This window comes from Bombyx mori, chromosome 21 (assembly GCF_030269925.1).
Source record: "Bombyx mori chromosome 21, ASM3026992v2".
In the NCBI taxonomy this organism is placed as follows: domain Eukaryota; kingdom Metazoa; phylum Arthropoda; class Insecta; order Lepidoptera; family Bombycidae; genus Bombyx; species Bombyx mori.
In genome coordinates this window covers 9,527,310-9,554,435 of record NC_085127.1, presented here as the reverse complement: position 1 = coordinate 9,554,435, position 27,126 = coordinate 9,527,310, and the positions used below count along the sequence as shown (strand labels likewise).

The following is a 27,126-nucleotide window of genomic DNA, read 5'->3' as shown; positions in this document are numbered from 1 at the left end:
CTGCTAAAGGCTTAGACGATTGGCGCACATTGAGGAACGTTGAAGTGGGTTTTTCGAATTTCGACAACGAATCTCTTATTTATCTTAATTTATAACTGATCTTTAATGTTTTTTTAGGCGGATTACTCGATTTAAAGCGGTTGCTAAAACCCATGGGGATTGCAACACAATATCACCGCCCGCCCAGCTTGAGACATAAAGACATAATTGCATTGGAATATAGATTAGCCTACTCTTCAAATAGAAACACATAAGGAATGACGGTCGTAGTCGTTCTTTAAAAATATAAAAATAATCAACAAATGCCGAACAGTGGTTCTGCGTTTGCGTTCAGAGATTTTACACTATGCTTCATAAAGCCTTTTATTTATTTATTTATTTAAAAAAAAGTACTGCCACATCACAAATATTTAACATTGAAAAGAAACTTAAACTATTTAATTTATGGCCTGATGCATGTGACAACAATGGCGTACATAACATTGGCAATTCATCGGCTCGAATATGGAATACAATAATATAAAAAAAAAACAGTACTATTTGTTGAAATATTAATAAAAATGTCTAATGCCTTTGACAGCCTAATGCCTTTGGTTGAATGAGTCGTTATCAGTGAGATATTGTGAAGGCGCGACGCGTACTCACCATGCTGACCTTCCTCGGCCGTCGTGCGGAGTCGTGCGTGTCGGTGGCGGTGGGCTTGTGCGCGGGCTGAGTGCTCACCGAGTCCTGGAAGGGGTCGCTACGTAGGGACATGCGTTCCCGGGTATTGTCGTCTTGGTTGCCCCGCTCCTGGTTCACGAACAGCTCGTAGCTTTGACAGGAGAAGTCACTCGGCGACTTGGCGGGATGCGCCTCGGCGTAAGCTGCAGCCTCCGCGGCCGCCGCTTGTTCTCTCGCGTGGGCTTCTCGTGCTTCTTGTTTGTCCGCTCTCGCTGCCGCTTTCTGCTCTGCCTCCTAAAATTCGAAATTAGCTAAATTATTTTGGATACGTATTTACATCAAGATGGCGCCCAAAAGTCTTTATTTTTATATCGTTTACTAGCTGACCCGGCAGACTTCGTAATGCCAAGACCTAAATTTTTGTACAAAATAAACTTAAAAACACACAAAAGGAATCCGTCCGACAGGGGACACATCAAAGGAAAAACAAAATTGTTTGTTTTTATATAATTCCGAGCATTTTCATATTTATCCACCTTTTAAATTTTCTCTAGACTTCCATGAATAAATTCAAGACCAAAATTAGCCAAATCGGTCCAACCGTTCTCGAGTTTTAGCGAGACTAATGAACAGCAATTCATTTATATATATAACTAGTCAGGTCATAAGTATTGTCACACAGTAAAAACTTTTCTTTTAGAATGCTGGCCACAAAAAAGTTTATTGAATTCGAATTTCGAATTGTTCATGAAAATAAAAATGTATAACTTTTAGAATTTTACTCATTTTTAAATATGGAGTGGACGCTTAAAGAAGACCGTGTTGCAGTTATTGCGTTGCATCGTTGCGGTTACGCGCCAATTCAATTTTTTAACATACTGAAAAATTTGAATATAACCAAAAGATTCGTTTATCGTACCATCAAACGATACAATGAAGACTCTAGTGTAGATGACAGGTCAAGAAGTGGTCGCCCTCGGTCTGTTAGGAGTCCAGCAGTGATAAAAGCTGTGAAGGCGCGAATTCTAAGAAATCACAAACGTAAGCAGAAACTGTTGGCCCTTCAGATGGGGTTAAGCAGAACCACGGTGAAAAGGGTGTTAAATGAAGACTTAGGGCTTCGGGCATATCGAAGAAAAACAGGACATCGTTTAAATGCTCGTCTAATGGACCTGAGACTGAAGAGATGCCGCGCTTTGTTGAAGCGGTACGCGGGAAAAAAATATCGGGAAATTCTTTTTTCGGATGAAAAAATTTTTACCGTAGAAGAGAGCTACAACAAACAAAATGATAAGGTGTACGCACACAGTAGTGAAGAAGCGAGCAACCATATTCCGCGTGTCCAACGAGGTCATTTTCCATCCTCGCTCGTGGTATGGTTGGGAGTTTCTTATTGGGGCTTAACAGAGGTACATTTTTGTGAGAAAGGTGTAAAAACGAATGCAGTTGTGTATCAAAATACAGTCCTGACGAACCTTGTGGAACCTGTTTCTCATACCATATTCAATAACAGGCACTGGGTATTCCAACAAGATTCGGCGCCAGCTCATAGAGCGAAGAGCACACAAGACTGGCTGGCGGCGCGTGAAATCGACTTCATCCGGCACGAAGACTGGCCCTCCTCCAGTCCAGATTTGAATCCGTTAGATTACAAGATATGGCAACACTTGGAGGAAAAGGCGTGCTCAAAGCCTCATCCCAATTTGGAGTCACTCAAGACATCCTTGATTAAGGTAGCCGCCGATATTGACATGGACCTCGTTCGTGCTGCGATAGACGACTGGCCGCGCAGATTGAAGGCCTGTATTCAAAATCACGGAGGTCATTTTGAATAAACTTTAGTGTCATAAGAATCTATGTTTTGTTAAGTTCATTTTGGTATATGAATGGTTACATAATGAATAAACTTGTTTCAATTATTTTACATTAAACATGTGACAGAATTTATGACCTGACTAGGTATATATTCATAGATAGATAGATATGGGTCGACGAGCTCACAGCCCACAGTTGTGATATAACTTCTAAGGCCTCAAGTATATTTACAACGGCTGCCCTACCCTTCAGATCGAAACACATCACTGCTTCACGGCAGAAATAGGCAGGGTGGTGGTAACCACCCGCGCGGTCTCACAAGAGGTCGTACCACCAGTAAAAAGTCTTGAGATTCTTTGATTTGTTTCAAAATTATCTTACTTATATTTCGAAAACAAAACAAAAAAATAACAATAAAATAATGAGGAATAAGAATATTGATACTATTAAATACAGGAAATACTTGATAATATTTTCTAGATAAAAGACTATATCAAGCTTATATAATCGTTGCGATAACCTTGTTAAATTTGCGATAAATTAAACAAATATCGATGAACAAAAGGTCTTGGCTGTTCATAATCTACTACTAATCTGGTTGTACTAATCTGGTTGGTAACAAACTATAATTTATTGGAAATACACTGACCCTGTTAGTCATTATAACGAAATTCGAGTAAATTCTAATTCTAATCATTAATCACATTCTAATTCTGTACCCGTAAAGCTTCTTCTTCTGCTTGTTCTTCTTCTTCGGCTTTCTTCTGTAGCTCATCGTATGACATGGCGACGATAGCCAAAATCAAGTTCACCAGATAAAAAGATCCCAGGAATATTATCACTACGAAAAACAATACGTGCCACGAGCCAGCTGATCTTAAGACCTAAAATAAAGGATATGTAAGATATAGAATATATCGACGCTTGAAAGGCAAACGTGACTAAGCGACAATGCGTGAACTTTACAGTAGACTAATTTAAAGTTAAAATATCTGGAAAAAAATATTTTAACGAATCTAGCTGTAGGATTGAAATGATTTTAATAGACCTAGAAATATATATTTTTTGCGCATCGAATATGGTTATTACCTATCATTTATGTATAAAGCAGTTATTGTCGCTTAGTCACGTTTGCCTTTCAAGCGTCGATATGTTGAAGGGCATTGATTAGGAAATACTGACTTTTCGTTCTTAGATAACGCTATGACCTTACCAATTGATAGAGATTTTCCCAATAATCCTGTGTCATTAGACGGAAAGCTGATAGAAATGCCCAACCGAAGGTGTCAAAGCTTGTATATCCGTAGTTTGGATTTGGACCGAAGCCTTGAAGACAAACGTAGCCCGGTTCGCATTGTCTATTGAAAGAAAAAAACGATAAATTTTCCATACAGTTGGACTATTGAACTCTGCAATTATTATCTCGCTTACAACTTTTTTATATCACCAAAATAGATATTTGGGTTACTTTTATTTATTTATTGCTTAGATGGCGGGACGAGCTCATTGCCCACCTGGTGTACAGTGGCTATCGGAGCCCATGGATGATGAGCCAATGATTCATTAATATTTAGTAACTTTCGCTTTTATTTGTGTTAAAACAGCTTAGTTCGGTTGATATATTATATCAATCATCGTTAAACGAATTATTACAAATACTACAACTAAACTTTACAACAGTCTGTAAAGTTATAGTAAAATAGCGTATTTTTATTTAAGTCTTTAACTGTATGTCATGTCAGTTGTTTACATGTGTAGTAAACCTAAGCATACGCGTATTTACGGTCGTATATTGTAAAATATATAGTAGAATTGTAAAGTTATTTTAAATAAAGCAAACTTACCCTGCCCCTGATGAATTGCCGCATAAAGGATAATCACCCCCTTCACCATACCAGTTAGCTAAAATAAGTGCACAGTTTTAGTTTATTGAAAGGAGTTTACTCTCACGTCTCATATGAAGCTTTTGAGTCTTTATGATTTAGTCTACCTATCGACCAGTAGCCTCGAGGGGCTATTCTGGGCGGGCTCATGGGGCTCAGCCTAGAAAGAATTGGTAACATTTTCCCTAGTAAGAACAGTGCTGAATCTACCACCGAATCGAAATAGCGAGCCACTGAGAAGATCCGGTTAAAAACTTAGTGGCTTGTCTCTATGGGTAAAAGCCCTAAATGTATTACGGTCGTGATTAAAGCACCAATAAACGTTCCTCTCATATAAAAGTCGAAGGTTCAAGACTAGTCACTTATCATCACGCTTTCAGTTTTTTTTAATTATATATGTATGTATATACGTAAAATACTCAGTAATGTATATTGCCATTTCAGTTTCGGAGTTCTTTAATCAAAGGCCATGTCTATAGCTTTGCGGATCTATATTATTCATAATCGTGATGGTTACTTAAACCGACTTTTCGAGTCTTCGGGTAGAAAATAAATAGGGGGAATATTATTTTTATCAGTATTTTATTTGGACTTACTTTCGTTCTGACAAAACCTCTCCCAGTTCTCGTCGGTCAGGTTACCCCAAGAGCCGTCCTCCGGGAACACTTTGACACACTTCTGCGTCAAAACTCCCATGTAAATCTGTAGGCCCATCAACGCGAATACGGACAGCGAAAACATCGTTAAAATTATTACATCACGGAGATTTTTCACGGATTCTATAACAGCACCGACGATCGTCTTCAAGCCTGTCAAACGGATAAGAAAATTGGTATGATAACGCTAATATTATTAATCGATTCACGATAGGACTATCACTCACCCAAGTAACTAATGTTTTATTTGATTTTAAAAGAATAAATTTCGATCTTTGCGTTCCAATTGAAATTGGAAGACACATTCAAATTAATTCCAATAACTTGACTATTAAAAAACAAAGCGTACAATACTAACGTTAATTATTTAACCATCTAAACTTTAGTCTATTAGCATATACTATAACTATGCGGCTACTGAAATGTATGTTAGGATTACCCGGTACTATGGCCACAGTCTTCAACGCTCGTAGTACCCTGAACGTTCTCAGAGCGGCTAGGTTTCCGAGATCTATGCCCATCGTCACATAACTGGAAACAAACATCCACAAACACAAACTCTACGTTAATACGCGCTACTACGTCACTACGTAAAACAATACTAGATATTTTTTTGACAATTTTCCTTTAAACTTATCGTACAAAGAATTTTGAAAGTCTACTAATAATATGTTGTATCCAGATGTCCCTAGAAATAATCATGTCCAAATTTATGTTTACAGTACAAATTATTGATTTTGAAACGCTGTAATTCTCTATTGAAAACTAGGGCATATTAAGAATAACGACTTTTAAATCTACTATTAACAATTTTTAAATCTACTGTTCAACGATTTTTATAAGAAACTACATTGAATTCAATAAAATTTTCTACTACTCACGCTAAAGCTATAACTACGAAGTCAAGCCAATTCCATGCATCTCTAAGGTATGTGAATGGCTGTAGTATAAAACCCCTGGCCATTACTTTCACCGCTGATTCAAACGTGTAGATCCCGGTAAAGATAACTCTGGAAAAATTCACCTCCACTGAGGAACGCCACTCGACAAAAATACAATCGTGTTTCAAAGGTAGCTAAAGAGAAAACATCATGAAACAAAGGAGTATTTTTTTTTTCATCAACATTACTATATTATTAAGTTTTTTAAATAATGAAAATTATTTATTATGCACTTTAAAGTTTCAATCTATGAACAATGTTGTCTGTATGCAAAAATAATATGTTCCCGGTATTATTGCAAATGCTATAGCATTTTATGATTATTAAATTCTATTAAAATATATCTACAAAATAAATACAATAATGACTTGTTGTTCATATGAAATAATAAAATTTTTGGCTAACAATTCCAAAATTTGCTTCAGTTTTACACATTTAAGTTACAATTAAATGCTAAAACAGATTTCTAAAGCAAACGGGTAATCTTTAATAAATTTAAATATTTCGATACTCTAACTATTCCAACTCTAATATCGTAATTTACTTTAGTTCTAAATAATCGATAAAAATTTATTTCAAAACTAGCCGATAACTAACAATTTGAACTAGCGTGCATTCTACACAGGTTCTAGAACCTAGTAATTTCTTTCTGTCGTCATATGGGTTTTATATTTATATTTAAAAATTTAATTGGAAAATGAAAATGGCGCGGTAGAATCAAAGATACTTACTCAGTACTTTCAACTGTTGGCGTTGTAGGCATTATCATAAGTATGCAATTCACTAAGATTGTCGTAATAATGAACAGCGAAAACAAAGGATGTACCAATATGTATATAGCCACTCTTCTTATGGGATTAAATGGGTCTAATATCCACAGAGCATTTGTCGCCGAAAATCTGAAGATATCTTTACCCTTGCTTATAACTACGAAGGTCTGTAACAAAACGATAAGTGTTTTATTTGAGCGACGTCTTCACTACCTTGAATATCAACAGCCGATCTCTTCTTGGGTGTCGTTAAAGTCGACTAAGAGATTCTCCCGAGAATGAGCTATTTCTCATCGTAATAAACCAATATACTGTCATTGAAAACCAGAATTAATTTGTAATTGTACTTAGTATAAGGCTGCACGGCTATATAGTATCTTGCATATTTCTGCCGTAAAGCCACCATTCTATTTGGTATGTTGGGTGCTAAAGCCATTTTAGAATACTAGCTTTTGCCCGCGACTTCGTCCGCGTGGAATAGTTACTTTGGCATAACGCAAAATTTTACCCGCGACTTCATTTACAGTACTCAGGATTGGAACTTCATTACTGAACCGGTAGATGGCGTTGAAGAAGCTAAATTTTGAGATTTTTTGACAAACAGTTTTTTATTTTTTTGTAAAAATAATTTATTTTTTCTTAGTAAAAAGTATCCTATGTTACTTCTAACACCTCCAAGAATATGTGTACAAAGTTTCATGATGATCGGTTGAGCATTTTTCGCGTGAAAGCGTAACAAACAAACTTACATTCACATTTATATATTAGTATGGATAAGTGACATTTCAACGTTATATCTCAAAGTCGTGAATCTTTTAACATTCGGCGGGTCGTGAGCTTATCGGCTCATTCGGAACAACAAAGAAGAGATTATTCGTTTGCAATGTTTAATTTCTTGGACTTTGATTCTTCGCACAAAAACACATTATCTAATATACATAACAAAGATAATTGAAAACTATTTTATTTTTAGATTAGAGGCCCGCTCCGGCTCCGCTCGGGTCAACAAAGTGTTCATGGACATTTGTTGTTGTTTTATTTTTTTAAATAAAATAACACTTATTGCGGCATAACTATAATAGTTAGAAATGTGCTGTCGCGGCACTTTTTGTAAACAATAATGTGCTCTACAAAGTCGTAGTATATTATTTTATTCTATCATCAATAGTTTCCGCTAGGCACGCGATGTAAAGAATATTTTAGGTAATTTTTTTACACCTTGGGTTACATTATTGGAGTTTTAGTAAGGATCCCTAATTTTTTTCAAAAAATATTATATTCCTATGTTACTCGGGGATAGTGTACCTTCCAAACAGTGTAAGAATTTTTCAAATCGGTTCAGTAGTTTCGGAGCCTATTCAATACAAACAAACAAACAAACAAATCTTTCCTCTTTAAATATTAGTGTAGATGTACGCGGCATTACACGTGCTTAGGTACTATACATAAAAACCGGAGTCGGTTAGTCGTAAAAAACATTAGCAGTCGAAATACAACGTATTGCTTTGTAGCAATTGCCAATACGCAAATACCAACTTGGACGTTAGAATATAGTTTGATCAATTCAATGCGCTAAGTGAAGAATTATTATATTATTAGATATATTCTGGTTTAAACGGCTCCGAATATAAACAGTCATAAGCCATAAAACCTGCCATTAACTTAAGCGATAGTTTATTTAATAGTTAAATAGAAATAGAAATAGTTTCTATAACAGAAACTATTTAAGAATTATAAAATTGTAAAGTATAATCTTCGTAATCTTCTAAAATCTTAGTAATTACTTATAACTTATTGCACCTTTTTTTTTTTAACCTAAGCTGGTAGCCTAGAGAGGCTATTCCAGCGGAACCTTAACTAGTAGGTGAGCTCACGGGGCTCAAACCTGACGACGATGCTAACACGAACCCTATCAAGAGTCGTGCTTCGCAGAATCTACCACCGGATCGGAAACGCGACCCACTGAGAAGATCCGGCGAGAAACTCAGTGGGCTAAGCTGCACCGCTTAATGTACTGTCATTTATACAAAACTCGTATCTTGCCAGTGCTAATTAAAATCTAAGTTTTTACGTATGTCACTTTAAAAAGAGGAAATGCTTCAGAGTTGAAACGAACGTCTTATGAAAAAATCTAATTTAGTCCTTGTAGACGTGAAACTGTTTTTCTGTTGTGTAATTTTCAGTTTTTATTTTGCCTCTAATCAGCTATCTGAGCGTTAGTTGCCAACATGTGTTCTGAGATAATTCAACATAATTTCGCGTTTAGAACGGATTTGGTTGTTATCGTCGTATATCAGGCGAATTTCGTATCATTAATTCAATATGCTTCATCATAGTGACTAGTTTTTATAACTATTTTATAAAAAAAAAAAGGTTGAGTAGCTCGAAACGCAGAGATTATACAGTATGTATCGAAGGTCGAAGTTTTAGTTGCATGAGGACAGGGCATGATTGATTCGTAGCAGAAACAGACCCTACTTAATACGACAGTACTTAATTGCGTGAACTCAAAAGAGAACTAGCTATAAGTTAGCGTAATATCATCGATGTCGCTGCTACCGTTGATGGGGTGTATTATTATACAACAACCACAAGAGGCCGGACCCGTAACCGCATTTTTATAGCCTTTGTAGGCAGACAAGCATATAGCCCATCTAATGGTGAACGATCACCATCGCCCATGGCCGTCAGCAATGGCTGGGCCACAAACAAGTCGCTGTCTACTGCTAAGTACTCTCCTCAAACCAGGTTTTCGAAAGGACATTTCTTAATATTCAGGAAATATCGTGGGAGAAGTTCGTTGTAAGTCCGTATGGTGTAAATATCAAATTCATACCTAAATAGTTAAATTGTTTTATAAAAAATACAAGAAAATCAAACGTTGAACACACTTGTTTATGAACGTTTTTACGATATACTTCATGTTACCAATCTAATGTACGACCACAAATAGATTATTAATAAGTTAAATCTAGTCAAATGTGACTTTTGATAAAGGCAGATTTGTTTAGGTTACTCACTGTCTGATTGTGGTAGAAGGGGTCGATGTCCTCGAGTGGTGTAGAGGCGAGTTCGAGCGGGAAGGACCCTTGCATGCGCACCGGCAGTGGTAGACCTTGCTCCAAGGTAGCGTCCGGCTGGGGACCCTCGTCCTCATCCTCATCATCGTAACGCACCTATACCAACATAATAAACTCTATACAATTCGAAATTGATGAGACGTTTATCAAAAACTATGCGGCATCGCTAGTTGTTGTTTCGTACTGAAAATTGTAGGTACTTATTATTATTACAAGTACGACGTTACTTACGATTTTACATCAGTGCTACTAAAACATTTGAGGTCCTTACAACAAGCCAGATTATTTTTTGTAAGCCTAAATTTGACAGTTCGAATTGTCTGATTCCCAATGCATCAATAAGTATCGGTAGCGCTGTACATGTGAGCATGTCTCGTAAAGGCATTTGAAGCTAATTTTATTTTTTTATCAAGTGTAGTGCTGCTGTCGGATATGCTAGGCGTTTCGGCAGTACTAAAAGCGTTTCAAGTGAAACACGACGACCTCCGCTATTATGTCACCATTCCGAATTGTCGAGCTTTTATTCGCTTTCGGTTCTTGATTATGTGTCTCTACCGAATCTCGGTTACGTAACAACACTGTTCGAAAACGGTATCAGAATAGGAGGCGTGACTAGCGTAAGCCCAGACAACTTTGCATACGTTCATTTGCACTTTCGTTCGTTGTTTTCAAATCATTTGATTTGATACTATCGTTTTACTAATGCACTAATCACTAGGTAGGTGATGCCACCATGCTAGACCTAAATGACTGCGGTCGATGATGATGTGACGTGAGCCAATCCTGTGCAATGCTTGATTATGGTAAATGTCATGTGCCAATGTGTCCGATACCTAATTCGCTTTTGTTATAAGTCACAATCTTTAAGCTATTACTTAAATGAACAATTCTTGTTGTGGTATTTACTGTTTCAGATTAGCAACGAAGGAATCCGTGATCCACTAGATCTATGTTGAAAGATTGCATAATAGTTGTAGTAAGTATTATTCTAAAATCGACACAAATAAATTTGGGTTTTCCAACGTTATAACTGAAAGAGCCGGTATGTTTTCATTCGTTAGTCAAAAAATATACAATATCACGTTAGCTAATTAAAAAAAGATCAGACTTGTCTTTCGAAAAGCTATCTAATTTTTCGTACTAACTGCTAGTTGTATGAACACGGTTTTAATTGCTGACGAAGCCATTTAATGTGTTGAGGAATAATGTATTGGATGCTCTCAAAATGCACAAGTTTGAATGCAGTACAAGTTATCGCGCTATTGGTGGCGCCAATGTAAGTGGAGTTTGCAATGTGTCAAATGCGTAAATTAATTTTGATTGTAAGCGATAACTTGCTGAAAAATATTTATCTAGTAAAAGGAGCTGGAAAAAGTAAGGGGCAAGCAAGCAATCTTACTTCTTTTTTCTTTTTCGTCCGCCCCAAATCGTTCTGGAATAATTTAAAAATTATCTGTCAGCATCGTTTGTTTTTTTAAATTAAACTTTGCTGTTAGAGTATTGTTATCTAATACAATCATTTAGTGTTATGTCAATGTGCTTTCTGAGTACTCTCAGTTTTGTGTAAAACACGCAGTTCAGACAGTACAGAAAAGTATACCTAGGACAACAAATCTATAGCATTTGGTCAGTTAGTTTCACTCTATGTTTCAGGAATGGTCGAAATGTCACTTACCTCGCCTTCCGCTCGTTTTTTCTCGAGTTCTTTTTGCTTGGCATGCTCTTCAGCTATGCGGGCTTCGATTGCGGCCAGAGACTCTCGTGTGAAGGGTCGGAACAAGCTTCGTTCTTCCTCGCTGATCGAGTCCAAGTCCTCGGACATTGTCTATCGAACTCCCCCCGAGTGAACTGTCTACTGAATTAAAAATGTATCACTTGAATTTCATTATGTTAGGGAATTTGAAAAGGTTGGACGTGGGTCGACGTATATTGGACACAATTATATCCAAGAAATAAAACAGAAAATAGAACAAGTGTAGTCCTGTTTTACGCACGCACATTCGTTTTACTAAATTCAGAAAAGTAAACTATTGTTGAACGTAAGTATAACATGTTTCAAGGCAATGGAGGAAAAGGAAGCAAAGCGACGTAAGGTTGTGGGAAAACTAAGAGGATTGCGATGAGGAACCCGTCTTGTAGTCGGAACTGACCTTAATATCAGGGAGGTATAACCGAACCGTGCCAAAGGGTGGGGCCAGACTTCAGACGCGATCGAATGTGTGCTCACTGAATATATTTTTTCAGCATCCCACCATGAATTGCAATAACACGTTGTTGTAACTAATTCTGAATATTTTGGATTAAAAATTGGCTTTAATATAAATTGTACTACTGTATTGTAAATTGAATGGAAAAAAGAATTTAAATTAGTTTCATTTTAGTTGAGGTTTTCTTATTATATAAGGGGAAGAATGGTTACGACTCAGTGAAGTAGGTCAAGGACATCTGTTACTTAATACCTTTTGCGTTGTAATAAATTTTATTACTTTTCTTTGTTGCTCCAATATTAGATTTATTACATAACGGTATAATGTTATTTTCATTGAAAATATAATATATGAATAATATATTATAAAATAAAACATTATAATTGATGAGAATAGAGATTTGGTTTTTATGTATGTATGTATATGTTTTATATTGTATATGCAAGTTTTTTTAAATTATTTATCCCTAGTGTCATAAAGTCGAAGACTTAATGGTTTTACTTAACGGTGGTATCACTCTTCAAACGCGAACGCGTGACGTTTTCATTGCGGATATTGTCAGGATGGTGGTTCTTACCTGTGCGGCCTCACAACACACAACATCATTAGTATCATTTATATTCAAGTAAGTTAAGTTAAGTACCCTTTTATAGTCACAAAAAACTGTTAACTTGCTAAATTTAAATATCTATATCATCAAGGAATTCATGTACGTGTATTGATTTCAATGGGATCATATCTAAATTCAATACAGTAATTCATTTAAAAAAAACATAGAATATGATAGATTTATTTTCAATCAATTTACTCGAAAAAAAATTGAATGTAATATTTATTCTATAAGTCACTAACAAAATGTTTGTATTGCGTTGGAATTTCTACTATTTTGGACACTGGAATTTAATTTCGCTTTATACAATACTTTGTATTGATGTATAAATTCGATAATGTATACTAGCCGAGCTGGAAAGCGATTAGAAGATGGAAAGGCCTGTTGCTACGACGAAACAGACAAACTATGAGTTTGAAATGCTGAAAAATTAATTATTGGAAAATAATTAATTCTATGAATTCTGGTAAACCACTGGGTGAGCGGTGAGCTTATTACTTCAATTACGCCAATCGTAATTTTGATTTTGAGCTAATTTCGATTGAAGATGCACAACTCTTAGCGGTCCTAAAACTAATTTTGTCCGCACGGGTAGGTACCACCATCCCGCCTATTTCTGCCGTGAAACAGTAATTCGTTTCGGTTTCAAGGGTGAGGCAGCCGTTGTAACTATACTTGAGACCTTAGAACTTATATCTCAAGCTGGGTGGCGCATTTACGCTGTGGATGTCTATGGGCTCCAGTAACCACTTAACACCAGGTGGGCTGTGGGCTCGTCCACCGATCTAAGCAAAAAAAAAAAAAAGAATTAAGTAGAAGTAGTAGTTACCTGCTAACAGTGAATGGGCGGGTGTGTGTGGTGCGGGAAACGCGCGCGGCCGCACTCTCTACGCCCGCGTTCTCCCGCTGACCACGTTCGGTCAGACCGCCCTTCTATATAAACCACAACGAAAATAAAAAAATAAACCCTTAAATTTTATGAGTCCTGTATTGATGGTGATTAAGAGTTAAATATTATTCCCAGTTGCAGGTTACTCTTAGTCCCTAATCCGATTTACTAAGTATGTATTTAATTTGAATGCGTTTAAGGTAAATTTCGTTTACGGTCATAAGTCGTCGTGGCCTAATGGATAAGATGTTCGGCGCATTCGTATCTTGCGAGGCATCGGTGTTCGAATCCAGCTGGCTGGTACAAATTTTTCTAATGAAATACGTACTTAACAAATGTTCACGATTGACTTCCACGGTGAAGGAATAGCATCGTGTAGTAAAAATCAAACCCGCAAAATTATAATTTGCGTAATTACTGGTGGTAGAACCTCTTGTGAGTCCGCACAGGCAGGTACCACCACCCTGCCTATTTATGCCGTGAAGCAGTAATGCGTTTCGTTTTGAAGGGTGGGGCAGCCGTTGTAACTATACTGAGATCATAGAACTCGTATCTCAAGGTGGGTGGCGGCATTTACGTTGTAGATGTCTACGGGCTCCGGTAACCACTTAACATGAGGTGGGCCGTGAGCTCGTCCACCCAACTAAGCAATTTAAAAAAAAATTCGAAGCGAAGTAAACTATAGCATGTTGATCGATCGGTTTACTATAGTCCAAAGGCGATGTGGATTTTTTCGCCACGTTATGAATTCAAAACTTAACTGTCCACATAAAGAAGGTAGAAGGTAACTAAATAAAAAAGAACTACGCATTTTTGAAAATTGAGTATGATAAAGCTTAAATGTTAATATAGGTAACTAAAAGACCTCGTTCATGACGCACGCGTTAGACGTCACTACGAATTTTAAACAATTTATGTGGACGTCACAACATAATGGTTTGCGGCAGCATAAATATTCAATATTTTTGTGCCACATATGAATAACTAACCCTCTTGACTCATTGACCGCCTCTGAAGCACTTTCCTCTTTCGCGACTTGGAGACCACGGAGGTCAGCGGACACAATACCCCATCCAGAAATTGAAGACCCATAAATGCTCTGTTAATTCCATAGCTTTATAGATGTTGCGCAATATAAAACGACTTTGATTTTTGACTATTTGTCTACTGCCCGATTACTCCGCAGTAAAGGAAAGAAATAAAATTCAATCACTAAATCACTAAATCAATTAATTCAAAACCGCAAGACAATGTTAAGAGCATTTTTCAATCTTTTCAAAAACTAATTGAACAAGATCCAATAATTTATAATGCTTATCATTTCATTACTACTTGGGACAAATTGTTTATTCTTTTGATTTGCGCATATAATCGATTCAGTCGTTAGGTTATCTATGTTTATTTATCAGTTATAAATACTCTGTACACTGTACACGTTTCCATAGACAGAGTTGTCGGTCGATAGTTGTTCAACTGATTAATCAAAAAAGGATCAGCATGTGGTTATTTCATTATTTTTATCTAACAACTATAGCGTGCATGGTATGTGCATTTCATTATATCTTTTTATAATTTTGACCTGCAATTAAATTATGTTATTTACATTGCAATTCATTCGATGTGTCGATGAGCTCATAGTGCGCCTGCTATTAAGTGGTTACCGGACTCCGTAGATAACAATGTGAATGAGGCCATGAGAGATTCCCGTAGTCCCAATTGTATAATGTCTGTCCCAAGCCTTACAGCGGAACGCGAAACTGCTTCGTGGCGGGTATGTATCAGCAGAACGGGTACATACTCCCAGTAATAGCAGTTCAGTTTATAAATTTGAGCGATTCGTAAAAGTTACCCGTGAATACCTGTTAGGTACTCCTGTTAGGACTGTATTTCATTAAAAAAAAGGTACCTGCCTGCGGGACTTCGACGTTAATTAATATAATGCCATAATTATATAACGTTAATATAATAATATTTATAAGCTTACACGAGCATACAGTGTATCTTATCCTTATATCCTTTAGTCAAAACGACTTCTTTACTTTGAACGCCATTGCCGTCGTGAAGAAGTCATGTGTCCAGAAGTTAAGACAGGCGTTATTATCCATGTCATGTCTTAAGATGGAACGCGTTATTTATGCAGTGGCTGTCATGTCTATCCATACACAACAATAAAGGTGAATTTTGTGAGATTGGAGACGTACCTGTGATCCTTAAGTGCAGTGTGGCCGCGGCTGCTGAATAGATGACAGTTACCACGTTTTCGCTGATAGGAACAGCCAGAAAATGGGCAAGATTTTTCATGACCGACCTATAAAAATATTTCCATTAAATTTTCAACTAAAATCGCAGGTGAGTCAAAAGGAACAGTTATGATGAATAAATATATCTATACTAGTCTAGACTAATATATAAATCTACAGTGGTTTTTACGGATGTTCCGTTACAACTACTGAACCATGCATCCGATTGACTTGATACTTGGTATCCATGTAGAAAATACATGTACTTAATGGATAGGCTAATATCTATATGAGTCTTGGACTCGCTAATAATTATGATAATAAATAATAATGTTAATTTTAAATGACCAGCGAAGTGGGCGAGTACGGCTAGTATACTATAAAATGGTAAACACCATAACAGTTAAATTCATTTTATTCCTCAATTTATCAACAGATTATTTTTTAGAAGCCAGCGTCAATACTTAAATGTTTGTTATCAATGAAAATATCGGATGCAATCGATTTTTTTGCAATACATGTATCAAAAACAATAGAGATAATGTAATACGCAAACTGAATCCAAATCTTAAGGTATGTTGATTGTGGTTGAATTTTAGTCATTGGGCTAATTTTATTTATTTTATTTTATTTATTTTTTAATTAGGCACGCAATACACATCACAAGTTAAAAGATACATAAAAACACAAGTAAAAAGAAACTGGTCTGCAACATAAGCTATGTGCGCATCACTAAACAAGACAAATTGCTGAATTTGTACACAATGTTCCTTACAACTATACGACAAATACAACACGATAATGAAAACTAATCTAAATTATAATGTAAGGAAATAATTTTATTCACAATATACAATTAAACAATTACACTTATAAGTTACAATGATACGATTTTGACTTTAATGTTACCACTTACACATAATAATATGTCTGTATGTATACAAACAAAATTTAAAATGATTAAAATGCAATTATTTTTATTGTCTTACTCTTTATGTTAGGTACATTATGTTAAGCTAAATAATTACGTGCCACCAGCAACTTTTGTGTCGCTTATCTGTCAACAGCTTAATTCAGCTACACTGAAATTGCGTAAAATACGTGCAGCGAGTTTCAATTTCTTTTCTGTTTTCAAAGAATAGAGGACTTAGCTCACGGTTCACGGCTCAATGGCTTAGGGATCCGGCAACCGTCAGTAAACTGCATTTAGTCAATTCCGCCGTACTCTTTGAGACACAAGACTGAGCCTTAACGACATTGGAATATGGCATATGCGTTGAGAACGAATCTCATTGCAGTTTGAATTTATTGTATGCTCTAACAACTGAGTTGACTTGGCGCTTCTTTGTGCTACCTCCAGACTTTCAATCAAATATTATCGAGCGAATTCTTTTAAAAGCTTTAATAAGTGCGAGTGTGTTTATGTGTGCGACATATTTTATGTGTTTATTTATTTGCTAATATGGCAATTAAAAGCATCTACATTAACAACTTATTTACAGATTGTGACGCTTAATAATAAACGAAACACGATCTAATCGATTCTCAAATCATTTAAAATAAATAGGACCTAATCGCGAAAATCTAATTAATGAATAGTGCTTGACGGTAATCCTGTAAAATCGAATTCATGACTGCATTAATTGATTAAGCCTCGGAGTTCGACGTGCAACCTAGCCTAAACATCAGCCCGTTGAGTTTTTCGCCGGATCTTCTAAGCGGGTCGCGATTCCGATCCGGTAGTAGATTCGCTCGCGAAGCAGTTACTCTTGAGTTGTTAGGTTTGCCTTGGAGGCGCTAAGGTAACTCTTTACAAATCTTGCCCGTTCTGACTGAGTCCTAGCTCGCCCACCTGTCCTTGTGAAACTGGTAAGGCCTCCGGACCACCAGTAATACTTCGGTATTACCAGTAATAGCACGTACTACAAATAATTCAAGCATATTTTTTTTATTGCCAAGATGAGTGAACGAGCTCACATCCCACCTGGCGTTAAGTGGGTTCTGGAGCCCATAGACATCTACGACGTAAATGCGCCACCCACCTTGAGATATAAGTTCTAAGGTCTCAAGTAGGTATAGTTACAGCGGCTGCCCAACCCTTCATTCCGAAACGCATTACTGCTTCACTGCCGAAATAGGCATGGTGGTGGTACCTACCCGCGCGGACTCAAAAGAGGTTCCACCACCAGGAATTTAATCATCAAAGACTCCACAAAGAATACGATACAAACGCCTACGTCGAAAATTTATGATTGATTATGAAATATATAATTTATCGGTTGTTAGTTTCAAGGACAATTGGACTGGTATTTAGTTAAATATTTTGTACGTGTATTGATCATGAAATCATAAAATAAAATAAAAATTATAACGGATTTACCGTGTAAAATGCAGTGGCTAGAGGTGGGTGTAGGTCTAGAGGGCGCGCGAGGTGTTGGCCGCATCGCCCGCTGGCTCACTCTCCCCTACCCAGCTTTGGTGCGCGCGCAACATCTGAATTACACCTCCACACGCGTCCTTCTGTAAATAACAGACGTACGCATACATTCAATACAATTAAAATTTTACAATATGCGGTTGGTACGAAACTGAATGGTTATGTAACATGAATTTTATTGGTGAAAATGGATGTTCAATTACTTCAGCTTTTCAGTCTATATTAAAATAATTCACGATGGAGCTGTCCAATTATTAAATAAAATTTCTATGTATTGAATTTTTTTTTTATGAAATTTAATCTTAACAAACAAACTTTACATTTAGCGTTGAAAATCGTAAATATAAAATTATATGTATTGCTTAAATATTAGATACTAGCTGACCCGGCAGACTTCGTAATGCCTCAATCGATAAATAAAAGATCTAAACTTTTGTATAAAATAAACATAAAACAAACAAAAGGAATCCGTCCGACGAGGGACACATCATAGGAAAAACAAAATTGTTATTTTTATTTAATACCGAGCATTTTCATATTTATTTATATTTTAAACCTTCTTTGGACTTCCACAAATAATTCAAGACCAAAATTAGCCAAATCGGTCCAGCTGTTCTCGAGTTTTAGTGAGACTAACGAACAGCAATTCATTTATATATATAGATTAGTTTTAAACAAATCACACATAGTATACTTTTGTTTTTAAAACTTAACGTAAACTTCTCGAGTGCAAAATTCATAAATTATAATAGTCAACATATTATGTTCTATTTTAAATACTGATACATGTAAATAGCGTCTAATAAAAGATTCCGTCAAAGCGAATTGTAGATAAAAAAATCGCGGATTGTATCATATATAAACGGGTGCCTCAACGATTATATCATTTAGTGTGTGTATTTGCGTACAGAGTTGATCGATGTGATGGCAATTATCTATATTTTGTCAGCCTCCGTAGTTTTACCGCTTCTTCTCTATCTTTATTTCACAAGACATTTCAACTATTGGAAGAAACGAAATGTCCCCGGGCCCAAACCCGTACCGCTTTTCGGGAACTTAATGGAATTGGCACTGCGGAAGAAGAATATTGGTATCGTGTTCAAAGAATTATATGAAAACTTTCCAAATGAGAAGGTCGTTGGAATCTACCGCATGACAACACCCTGTTTGTTGATACGGGACCTGGATGTCATCAAAAATATAATGATTAAAGATTTCGATGTGTTTGTCGATCGAGGAGTTGAACTAAGCTAAAGTGGTTTGGGCGCTAATCTTTTTCATGCAGATGGGGACACTTGGCGTGTACTTCGTAATCGATTCACGCCACTCTTCACTTCAGGAAAATTAAAGAATATGCTTCATCTTATGATTGAGCGCGCCAACAAGTATATAGAACACGTCGAAATGTTATGCGACCACCAACCGGAGCAGGATATTCATACGCTTGTCCAGAAATACACGATGGCCACCATTGCGGCTTGTGCTTTTGGTTTAGATATCGACACGACGGATCCAAACAAAGATCAACTGAAAACATTAGAAGAAATCGACAGGCTGTCACTAACTGCAAACTTTGCTTTTGAATTGGACATGATGTATCCGGGTGTTTTGAAAAAGTTGAACAGTACATTGTTTCCGGGATTTGTGTCTAGGTTCTTCAAAGATGTAGTCAAAACTATTATCGAGCAAAGGAACGGTAAGCCCACAGACCGGAATGACTTTATGGATCTCATTTTGGCTCTGAGACAATTGGGTGATATCCAAGCAACAAAGAGAAACTCGGAAGACAAGGAATACAGTATTGAATTGACGGATGAATTAATAGAGGCTCAAGCCTTTGTGTTCTATATAGCGGGATATGAAACCAGTGCCACTACAATGACCTTCATGCTATATCAGTTAGCTTTAAATCCTGACATTCAAGACAAAGTTATAGCTGAAATTGATCAAGGTCTAAAAGAATCCAAAGGGGAAGTCACCTACGAGATGCTTCAGAATTTAACGTATTTCGAAAAAGCATTTAATGAGACCTTGCGTATGTACTCGATAGTGGAACCTCTGCAAAGAAATGCAAAGATAGATTATAAGATACCTGATACGGACATAGTTATTGAGAAAGGAACAACAGTTTTATTCTCGCCCTTAGGGATACATCACGACGAGAAGTATTATCCCAATCCAAGTAAATTTGACCCTGAGAGATTTTCTCCAGCTAATATCAGCGCGAGGCATCCTTGTGCTCACATACCGTTCGGCACTGGCCCGCGTAATTGCATTGGTAAGTGGTCTGTTAATATTTTCATTCAGTTGTGATTTTGTTGCGAATTTGGTTCTTAGTGTAATTCTAATATCTTTCGCGCTTTATGCCAAACTACTACATTTGATGAGTTTGATTTTGATAAGTTTTGTTTCAAAACAAATTTTATGATGATACACCTGATACACCATTTGTAGTTGATGTTTGTTAAACAAGTTATATACTTGAAGGTTATTCAGCAAGAGCTTAAAGTACTTTAACCCATGTCTCAAGATAGTCCGGTATTAACGTTATAGGAGGAACTAGGAGCTTCGGTAACCACTTCATATCTGGTGGTACCTACCCGTGTATGTGGACACAATTTACCGCACCAGTAGTCAATGTTACTTATATAACGTTAATGCCACCGTCCACCTTGAGACAGGCATTTATATCATTAAAAATAATAAAATAAAATAAATGGCGTACGTTTGTATGCTGTTTGACAGGTCTAGGCAGTACCAGTTTTTGTAGAACCATTTAACGCCCTAAAAAACTGTTCATAATACAGTAAGAATTCAAGGTTCCCAGAGCATTTTGTATTGTTTCTGTATAAACATACGTTCAAAGTAAATGTGACGTGACGTCTTTTGTATAATACGACTGTTTATTTGTTTAGAACAACTACATGTGTGCATGTTGGTGTCAAAAGTTCTATTACAAATACTTAATTTATATAAATCGGTAAAGACAAAACAGTACTTTTCTCCTGTATGCTTTTCATCCGATCATCTTTTTTCTAGTAGATCAATAAATGGAAGTTTTTGGAGTTTACTCCTTAAGAATCGATTTACATATATAGGCCCGGGGTATGAAAATTATGGGGACCAAAATCGTACTAGCATGTCACACGAAATGCGTTATGCGCCTGATTGGCTCCTGATTGCGTGATGCGTGCGCGCGCCAATCAGGAGCCAACGCGCGGCCGCGTTATCGCAGGTGACGCCGGGCTGCTGCGCCGGCAGTCCGCCACAAAGCCTCGTACTGATCGCGCGTTTCTCTCATTATTGTATTTTCATATATTTGTTAGTCGTTTGTTTTGTGTCTCGTTAATTTGTTAATAATCTGTAGTGTATCGTGTTGTCGTAATATAGAACTATTTCTCGTATTGTTTCGTTTAATTTTTTATATCCAGTAAACTCCAGTCGTGCGTCGGAGCGGACACACACACTTTTTTTTTTTTTTTCGTCAACAAAAACGACAAATATAATACATAAGAATGTAATATGTAAAATGATTTTAATTCTTGCGGTGTTACTGATTATGGTCGAAATTTGATCACTGGACGAGCACAATTTAAAAAACTTGAACAACTTTTTATATTTGTATAAAACGTTAAATGTACTACTATATAGTTATTTTTATCTATGAACTCACTTGGAAAATCACATTCAACGTCAAGGCCAAAGTTGTAGATTTAGTCTTAGTGTGGTCGATATACGCAGTTTTGGATTTAATTTAACATAATAATAGTGAAACGTACTTTTGATTGATTTAGTTAGAAATTAAAATCCATGCTAATATTATAAATACAAAAGTAATCGTGTCTGTCATAAGCTTAATGCGTTTTTACTCTCAAATCATTGATCCGATTTTAACGTAAATTTGGTATCGAAATAGTTTGATCCTTGGAAAAAAGTCGAAGCTTGGAAGTCGTCGTGGCTTTAACTGAGTTATAGATGTTAAGTTTCAAGGTGGGTAGCGGTATTCACATTATGATGTCTATGGTCTCTGGAAACCACTTAACCCCATCTCCACATTTGAGCATATCAACACTAGAAAGGGAAAGAAAATGCACTGGTCAGAACAGGTCTCTGGCCACGCGATATGAAGTTTAGTCTAGGTTAGCGAAGCTGCTGTCGGAAAACATGTGTTAAACTACTCATCAATGAACGAAGCCTCAATTTTTATATTGACACTTCATTTATAACTTGATTCTTTGATTCTCAAATTTTTATAACTACTTTTTTGTATTCTAGCTGCGACTATTTATGTAAATCGTTTTTGAAACTTATTACTTATTATTCTAATAAAGAAATGTATAAAGTGTTAATAAATTGTTTATTATTTCAGGGATGCGGTTTGCGAAAATTCAAAGCAGAGTGTGTATGGTGAAAATGTTCTCAAAATTTCGTTTTGAACTAGCAAAGAATACGCCTAGAAATTTGGATATCGATCCTACAAGGCTACTTCTCGGCCCAAAGGGTGGCATTCCTTTGAAAATTGTAAGGCGATGAAAAGGAAAAAAATGCAACGTTATGGTTTCCAACCACTTTTGCAAACCCAAACATCTTATTAAGCATTGGATTGTTTCTGATACTTCATTTTATTTCCATCAAATGCCAAATTAGCAAGAAATTTTAGAATTGTCTCGAGATGAAAGAGACTTCTTTGAACACAATTCAACTTAAAATTTGATGACAGAATAAAAAAAAACGGAGATTTATGTACACGAAGTTGCTTTATTTTACTTGTCTGTTCGGATGGATTATTTTAATTGAATATAAAGTATTTTTTTTTATTTTTTAAACTTAAAAATTAAAACAAGCCACAAAGTATTCTGACAAGATAATCTAGTTAAATATTTATGTTCTGTCGAAACTCGATTATTTGTTTTATCGGCAAACATTCCCTACATTAATTCAACTGACACTTTAAATTATTTTTTTAAGTATTATTTGTATTAATATCCAATTGAATATGTAAATAAATTAGCATTTGTAAATACCGAGAAACTTGTTACGTTAATTTAAAAAATACCATCCGATAATATAATTATCAGATGGTATTTTTAGATGTTATTATATAATAGTATAATAACAAAAAATGTACGAAATCATTTAGCGAATCGAGTCATTTGGTTTCATTAGCGTTTTATTTTAATCTGTTCGAAAGACATATTAAAGTTATTATAACTTTGAGGCTCGAACTTTTCTGTTTGTGGCCTCATAGCTGCTCTACGAAATATGAACTCGAACATAATATAAATAAGACTTGAATTGAGACAAAGAGAGAAAGAGTAAGAAACACTAAACAAGATGTATAGGGCTGTGATTGGATCATCGAAATATCATCAAGTACTTTTTCAGGGTAAAATATTTTGTACAGATAGTTAAAAATAGTAAAGCATTTGTACATTTTGATACAGTACATTTACAGTACAGTTAAATTCGCATCAATGATTCCTTTATTCTAATTTCATTTAATCGTGACCCGGGGTAGGCTAGTCTGGTAATTCCCGATTCATGTTGTCTGTACACTAACGATATATTTAGGTGAGTTTGTTAGTACGTAACGGAATCCTTAATTTTTATCGTCTTCAAGTCGTCCGATTAACTTTTGCTACCTAATCTTTGGTAGAATAAGGGACCATTCCAACTATGCGCGGGCCGGTTAGTAAGCTCACGGGCTCAACCTGAGAGAATTTCTAAAATTGACTTCAGCGAGAGCAGCGCTTCGCCGGATCTACCATCTTAATCGCGATCCATTGAGAAGATCTGGCGAGAAACTTAGTGAGTTGGGCAACACACAATAAGTACCGATGACAATTCAATAATCCTGACTAGTATCAACCGGGTAAAAAAAAGAGGTAAATGCCGCCACCCACCTCCAAATTTTTTTTATTGCTTAGAAGAGTGGACAAGCTCACAGCCCACCTGGTGTTAAGTGGTTACTGGAGCCCATAGACAACTACAACGTAAATGCGCCACCCGCCTTGAGATATAAGTTCTAAGATCTCAAGTACAGTTACAACGGCTGCCCCACCTGCTTTAAACTGAAACGCATTATTGATTCACGGCAGAAACAGGCAGGGTGGTGGTACTTAGCCGTGTGGGCTCACAGGATGTCAATACCACCAGTAGGTTTGCTATTTAGGCATATTTTCATAGTTTGGAAACTACATAAACATTATTTATGAATTGGTTTCAACAAAAGAGACCTTTGTTCCGTGTCAGTTCTATAGAGGATCGTTCGGTGCTGACAGATCTGAGTTTTCTCCTGTCACAATTTCTCTGAAAAGCCGTAGTCTGCGAATTGAGGTAAAGCTTTTCTACAGAGCATTTTGAAAATCGCCTTTTGTTTTGTTATCAAACAAAGACAGAAATTAAACATGACTGCCGCGTATTTTGAATTCCTTGATATTATAAGTCGTAAAATGGTTTAAAATCTCAATCATTATGTTAATTTTACAATTGTTTATTAGGTACGGGGATGACTATTGGATTTATTTTTAGAGTGGAACATATATGCGGTTTGTTTGTTTGCAGTATAATAACATTTGGGACTTCAACGACATTCACGTTGTGATGTCTATAGATAACCTCTGGTAATGACTTGACGCCAGGTTGAGGTTGACCTTATTTATTTCTTACTTATATACGCAATAATAATTAAAAAAAACATTTACTCACATTTGAAGGCTGAGACAATTTCGTTCTAAGGTTAATAGTAGGAATATGGTATGATGAAAATAGTACTTTTTAGGAACTTTATTTTTATTGCTTAGATGGGTGGACGAGCTCACAGCCCACCTGGTGTTAAGTGGTTATTGGAGCCCATAGACATCTACATCATAAATGCGCCACCGACCTTGAGATATAAGTTATAAGGTATCAGTATAGTTTCAACGGCTGCCCCACTCTTCAAACCGAAACGCATTACTGCTTCACGGCAGAAATAGGCGGAGTGGTGGTACCTGCCCGTACGGACTCACAAGAGGTCCTACCACCAGTACACTGAAAATGAAAGTAGTACATAATACATTTAACTTACATTATTTTTAATGTCTTCAAAATATTTAGATAATAAGGGAATAAAATATTCAACTCAGATGGTGTTGTTCAATCATGATTTTACCAATATTTATAAGATTTGATAAATATTCTTAATTATACTTTGCGTAATTACTGGTTGTAGGGCGTGGTTTGGAGCTCGCACTAGTAGGTACCACCACTTAATTTCTGCTTTAAAACAATAATACGCTTCGGTTTGAATGGGGCTGTTGGGACTGTTAAATTGAGACATCGAACTCATGCCTCAATGTGTGTTGCGGACTTTTATGTTATCTATGGCCGGTAACCACTTAACACTAGATGGGCCGTAAGCTTATTCTCCCATCTAAGCAATAAAAAGCATTTTTTGCTGTTATCCCGTATAACCTAATACTTTATCGGTTGTCTTCACTATCGAGGTCAAGGTTGTGAGCTTCACAAGGAAAGGGACGTTGCGGCGTCGGCAAGGCCTAACCTATAAAGGTAAATCCTTTTCCTTGTACGCATTCAAAACAGTACAAACTGACATTCGTACTTGTGTACACTAGTCTTGAGATGAAATTTCAATGGTGACGCTTTGTATGTTTTTTGATTTGCCAGTGAGGGTCTGGATCGGCAGCCGGCAGATCCCCTAAGTGATCACCGACATCGGCAATGCCAGAGGCAACGCCAGTTAAATGACAACTGCTAAACGCGTTTTTCAAAACACCTTGGACAAAGAATACAATGTCGCAGAAAAGCCGGAGGCGATCGTTTTAGAGGCTGAAATTGTGTGACAAATATAAAATTCTAGAAACGGATTAAATTAACTTGGATTCCACAGAATTGTGGGGCTTAAGCTATCCATTTAATTCTGATGTTGAAAGTGTCTATGAAGACAGAAAAAAAAGGAAATTTCCGACATGAGGTCGTAATCGCAATTATAATTGTCGTGTGCCTGATGTTGTATATGACAATTAATAGCAAAAAGCCACAGCATAAGCAATATAGCAAATGTGTAGTATTCGGAATTATAACGGTTTTTCCATTTTTTTATACAATTTGAAACTGTAACGTAAGCTTTAGGTACTTATGTCTTCACATTAGGTGTATTCGGTGATCGATTTTGGGTCGCTTTGATATAATTCCGATAGGCTTTTGAACAATATTTCATGCTTACTGACACAGCAATCCTTGGGCGAAACTATCGTAATAAATTTAATATTATGTTGGTTTTCATAAGTGATTAAAATTAAAAAGCCCTAATCTATGTAAAGACACATAAATTGTAATCTAGTTTTCAGGTTACCATTGTAAATTTGTTAGTAAATTCCTACTAGTTTCTAATGATGAAATACTTTATCACAAATTCTTAATGTCACGTAAAAAGAAAGTCACCACACTATGTCAGATTTTGGGTGCTGTAGTTCAATCACCCGGTCAGGGACCTAGACGAAGACCTAAGATAAAGTGGAAAAATGTGCCAAGTAGGGGAAAATAATAAGGAAAGATGACCCCAAAGTCATGCGGGATGCATAGCTAGGAAGACAGGGAGAGAGAGAGAGAGAAATTATTCAATCCAGAATCAAACCATATAAAGTTCAGCAACCCTACAAAATGGAACGGTAAACAAAAAGTCTTTTGAAATAATTAACAGGCCTATGAGATTTTTTGTGGATTTTAATTTCCGCTGCATTTCACGAAAAGCTTTCGGTTTTCCGAGCCAGTCACAGCGAAAAGGGAATTCCGTGATAGGGAAGACGTCTAGTGACAGCCGACCTACTTCCCACGGTTGGAATCTTCAAAGCCATTATATACTTTTATTAACTTCGATGTATGTATATGTAGGTACGTATTGTAGGAAAGTCAAGTTATTCGAATGTACGAT

At 36.3% G+C, this 27,126-nt stretch overlaps 2 protein-coding genes across 57 annotated transcripts in view; one reads left to right on the top strand and one right to left on the bottom strand.

Annotated features, from left to right (window-relative positions):
* Positions 1–18,272, bottom strand: part of Nav (voltage-gated sodium channel alpha subunit) — a 41,127-nt gene extending 22,855 nt beyond the window's left edge. For 20 of the 51 annotated variants that reach the window (XM_038018277.2, XM_038018308.2, XM_038018284.2 and 17 more), the window contains exons 1-14: positions 18,135–18,272; positions 15,716–15,822; positions 13,455–13,558; positions 11,484–11,663; positions 11,208–11,240; positions 9,749–9,904; positions 6,690–6,895; positions 5,899–6,027; positions 5,457–5,548; positions 4,958–5,170; positions 4,323–4,380; positions 3,692–3,836; positions 3,198–3,362; positions 646–957 (exon numbers count right to left, since the gene is read on the bottom strand). In XM_038018277.2, coding sequence (XP_037874205.1) covers positions 646–957; positions 3,198–3,362; positions 3,692–3,836; positions 4,323–4,380; positions 4,958–5,170; positions 5,457–5,548; positions 5,899–6,027; positions 6,690–6,895; positions 9,749–9,904; positions 11,208–11,240; positions 11,484–11,630 — 1,656 coding nt within the window. In that variant the 5' untranslated portion in view covers positions 11,631–11,663; positions 13,455–13,558; positions 15,716–15,822; positions 18,135–18,272. Of the gene's footprint in view, positions 1–645; positions 958–3,197; positions 3,363–3,691; positions 3,837–4,322; positions 4,381–4,957; positions 5,171–5,456; positions 5,549–5,898; positions 6,028–6,689; positions 6,896–9,748; positions 9,905–11,207; positions 11,241–11,483; positions 11,664–13,454; positions 13,559–15,715; positions 15,823–18,134 lie in introns of those variants that run through there. The other 31 variants (XM_038018280.2, XM_062674527.1, XM_062674514.1 and 28 more) reach the window with 4 other exon arrangements.
* Cyp6b29 (cytochrome P450 Cyp6b29) lies at positions 14,928–23,222 on the top strand. Of its 6 annotated transcripts, none has more exons than XM_062674536.1 (5): positions 14,928–15,056; positions 15,655–15,863; positions 16,203–16,327; positions 19,477–20,469; positions 22,561–23,222. In XM_062674536.1, exons 4-5 carry the CDS (start codon positions 19,545–19,547, stop codon positions 22,722–22,724), a joined length of 1,089 nt encoding a protein of 362 aa, XP_062530520.1. In that variant the 5' UTR covers positions 14,928–15,056; positions 15,655–15,863; positions 16,203–16,327; positions 19,477–19,544; the 3' UTR covers positions 22,725–23,222.
* The last annotated feature ends 3,904 nt before the right edge of the window (positions 23,223–27,126 follow it).

Coding starts and splice junctions, on each gene's coding strand:
- Cyp6b29 (XM_062674536.1), top strand. CDS start 19,545: ATGCTTCATCTTATGATTGAGCGCGCCAACAAGTATATAGAACACGTC. Junction 20,470..22,560: donor TGGCCCGCGTAATTGCATTG/GTAAGTGGTCTG, acceptor TTATTATTTCAG/GGATGCGGTTTGCGAAAATT.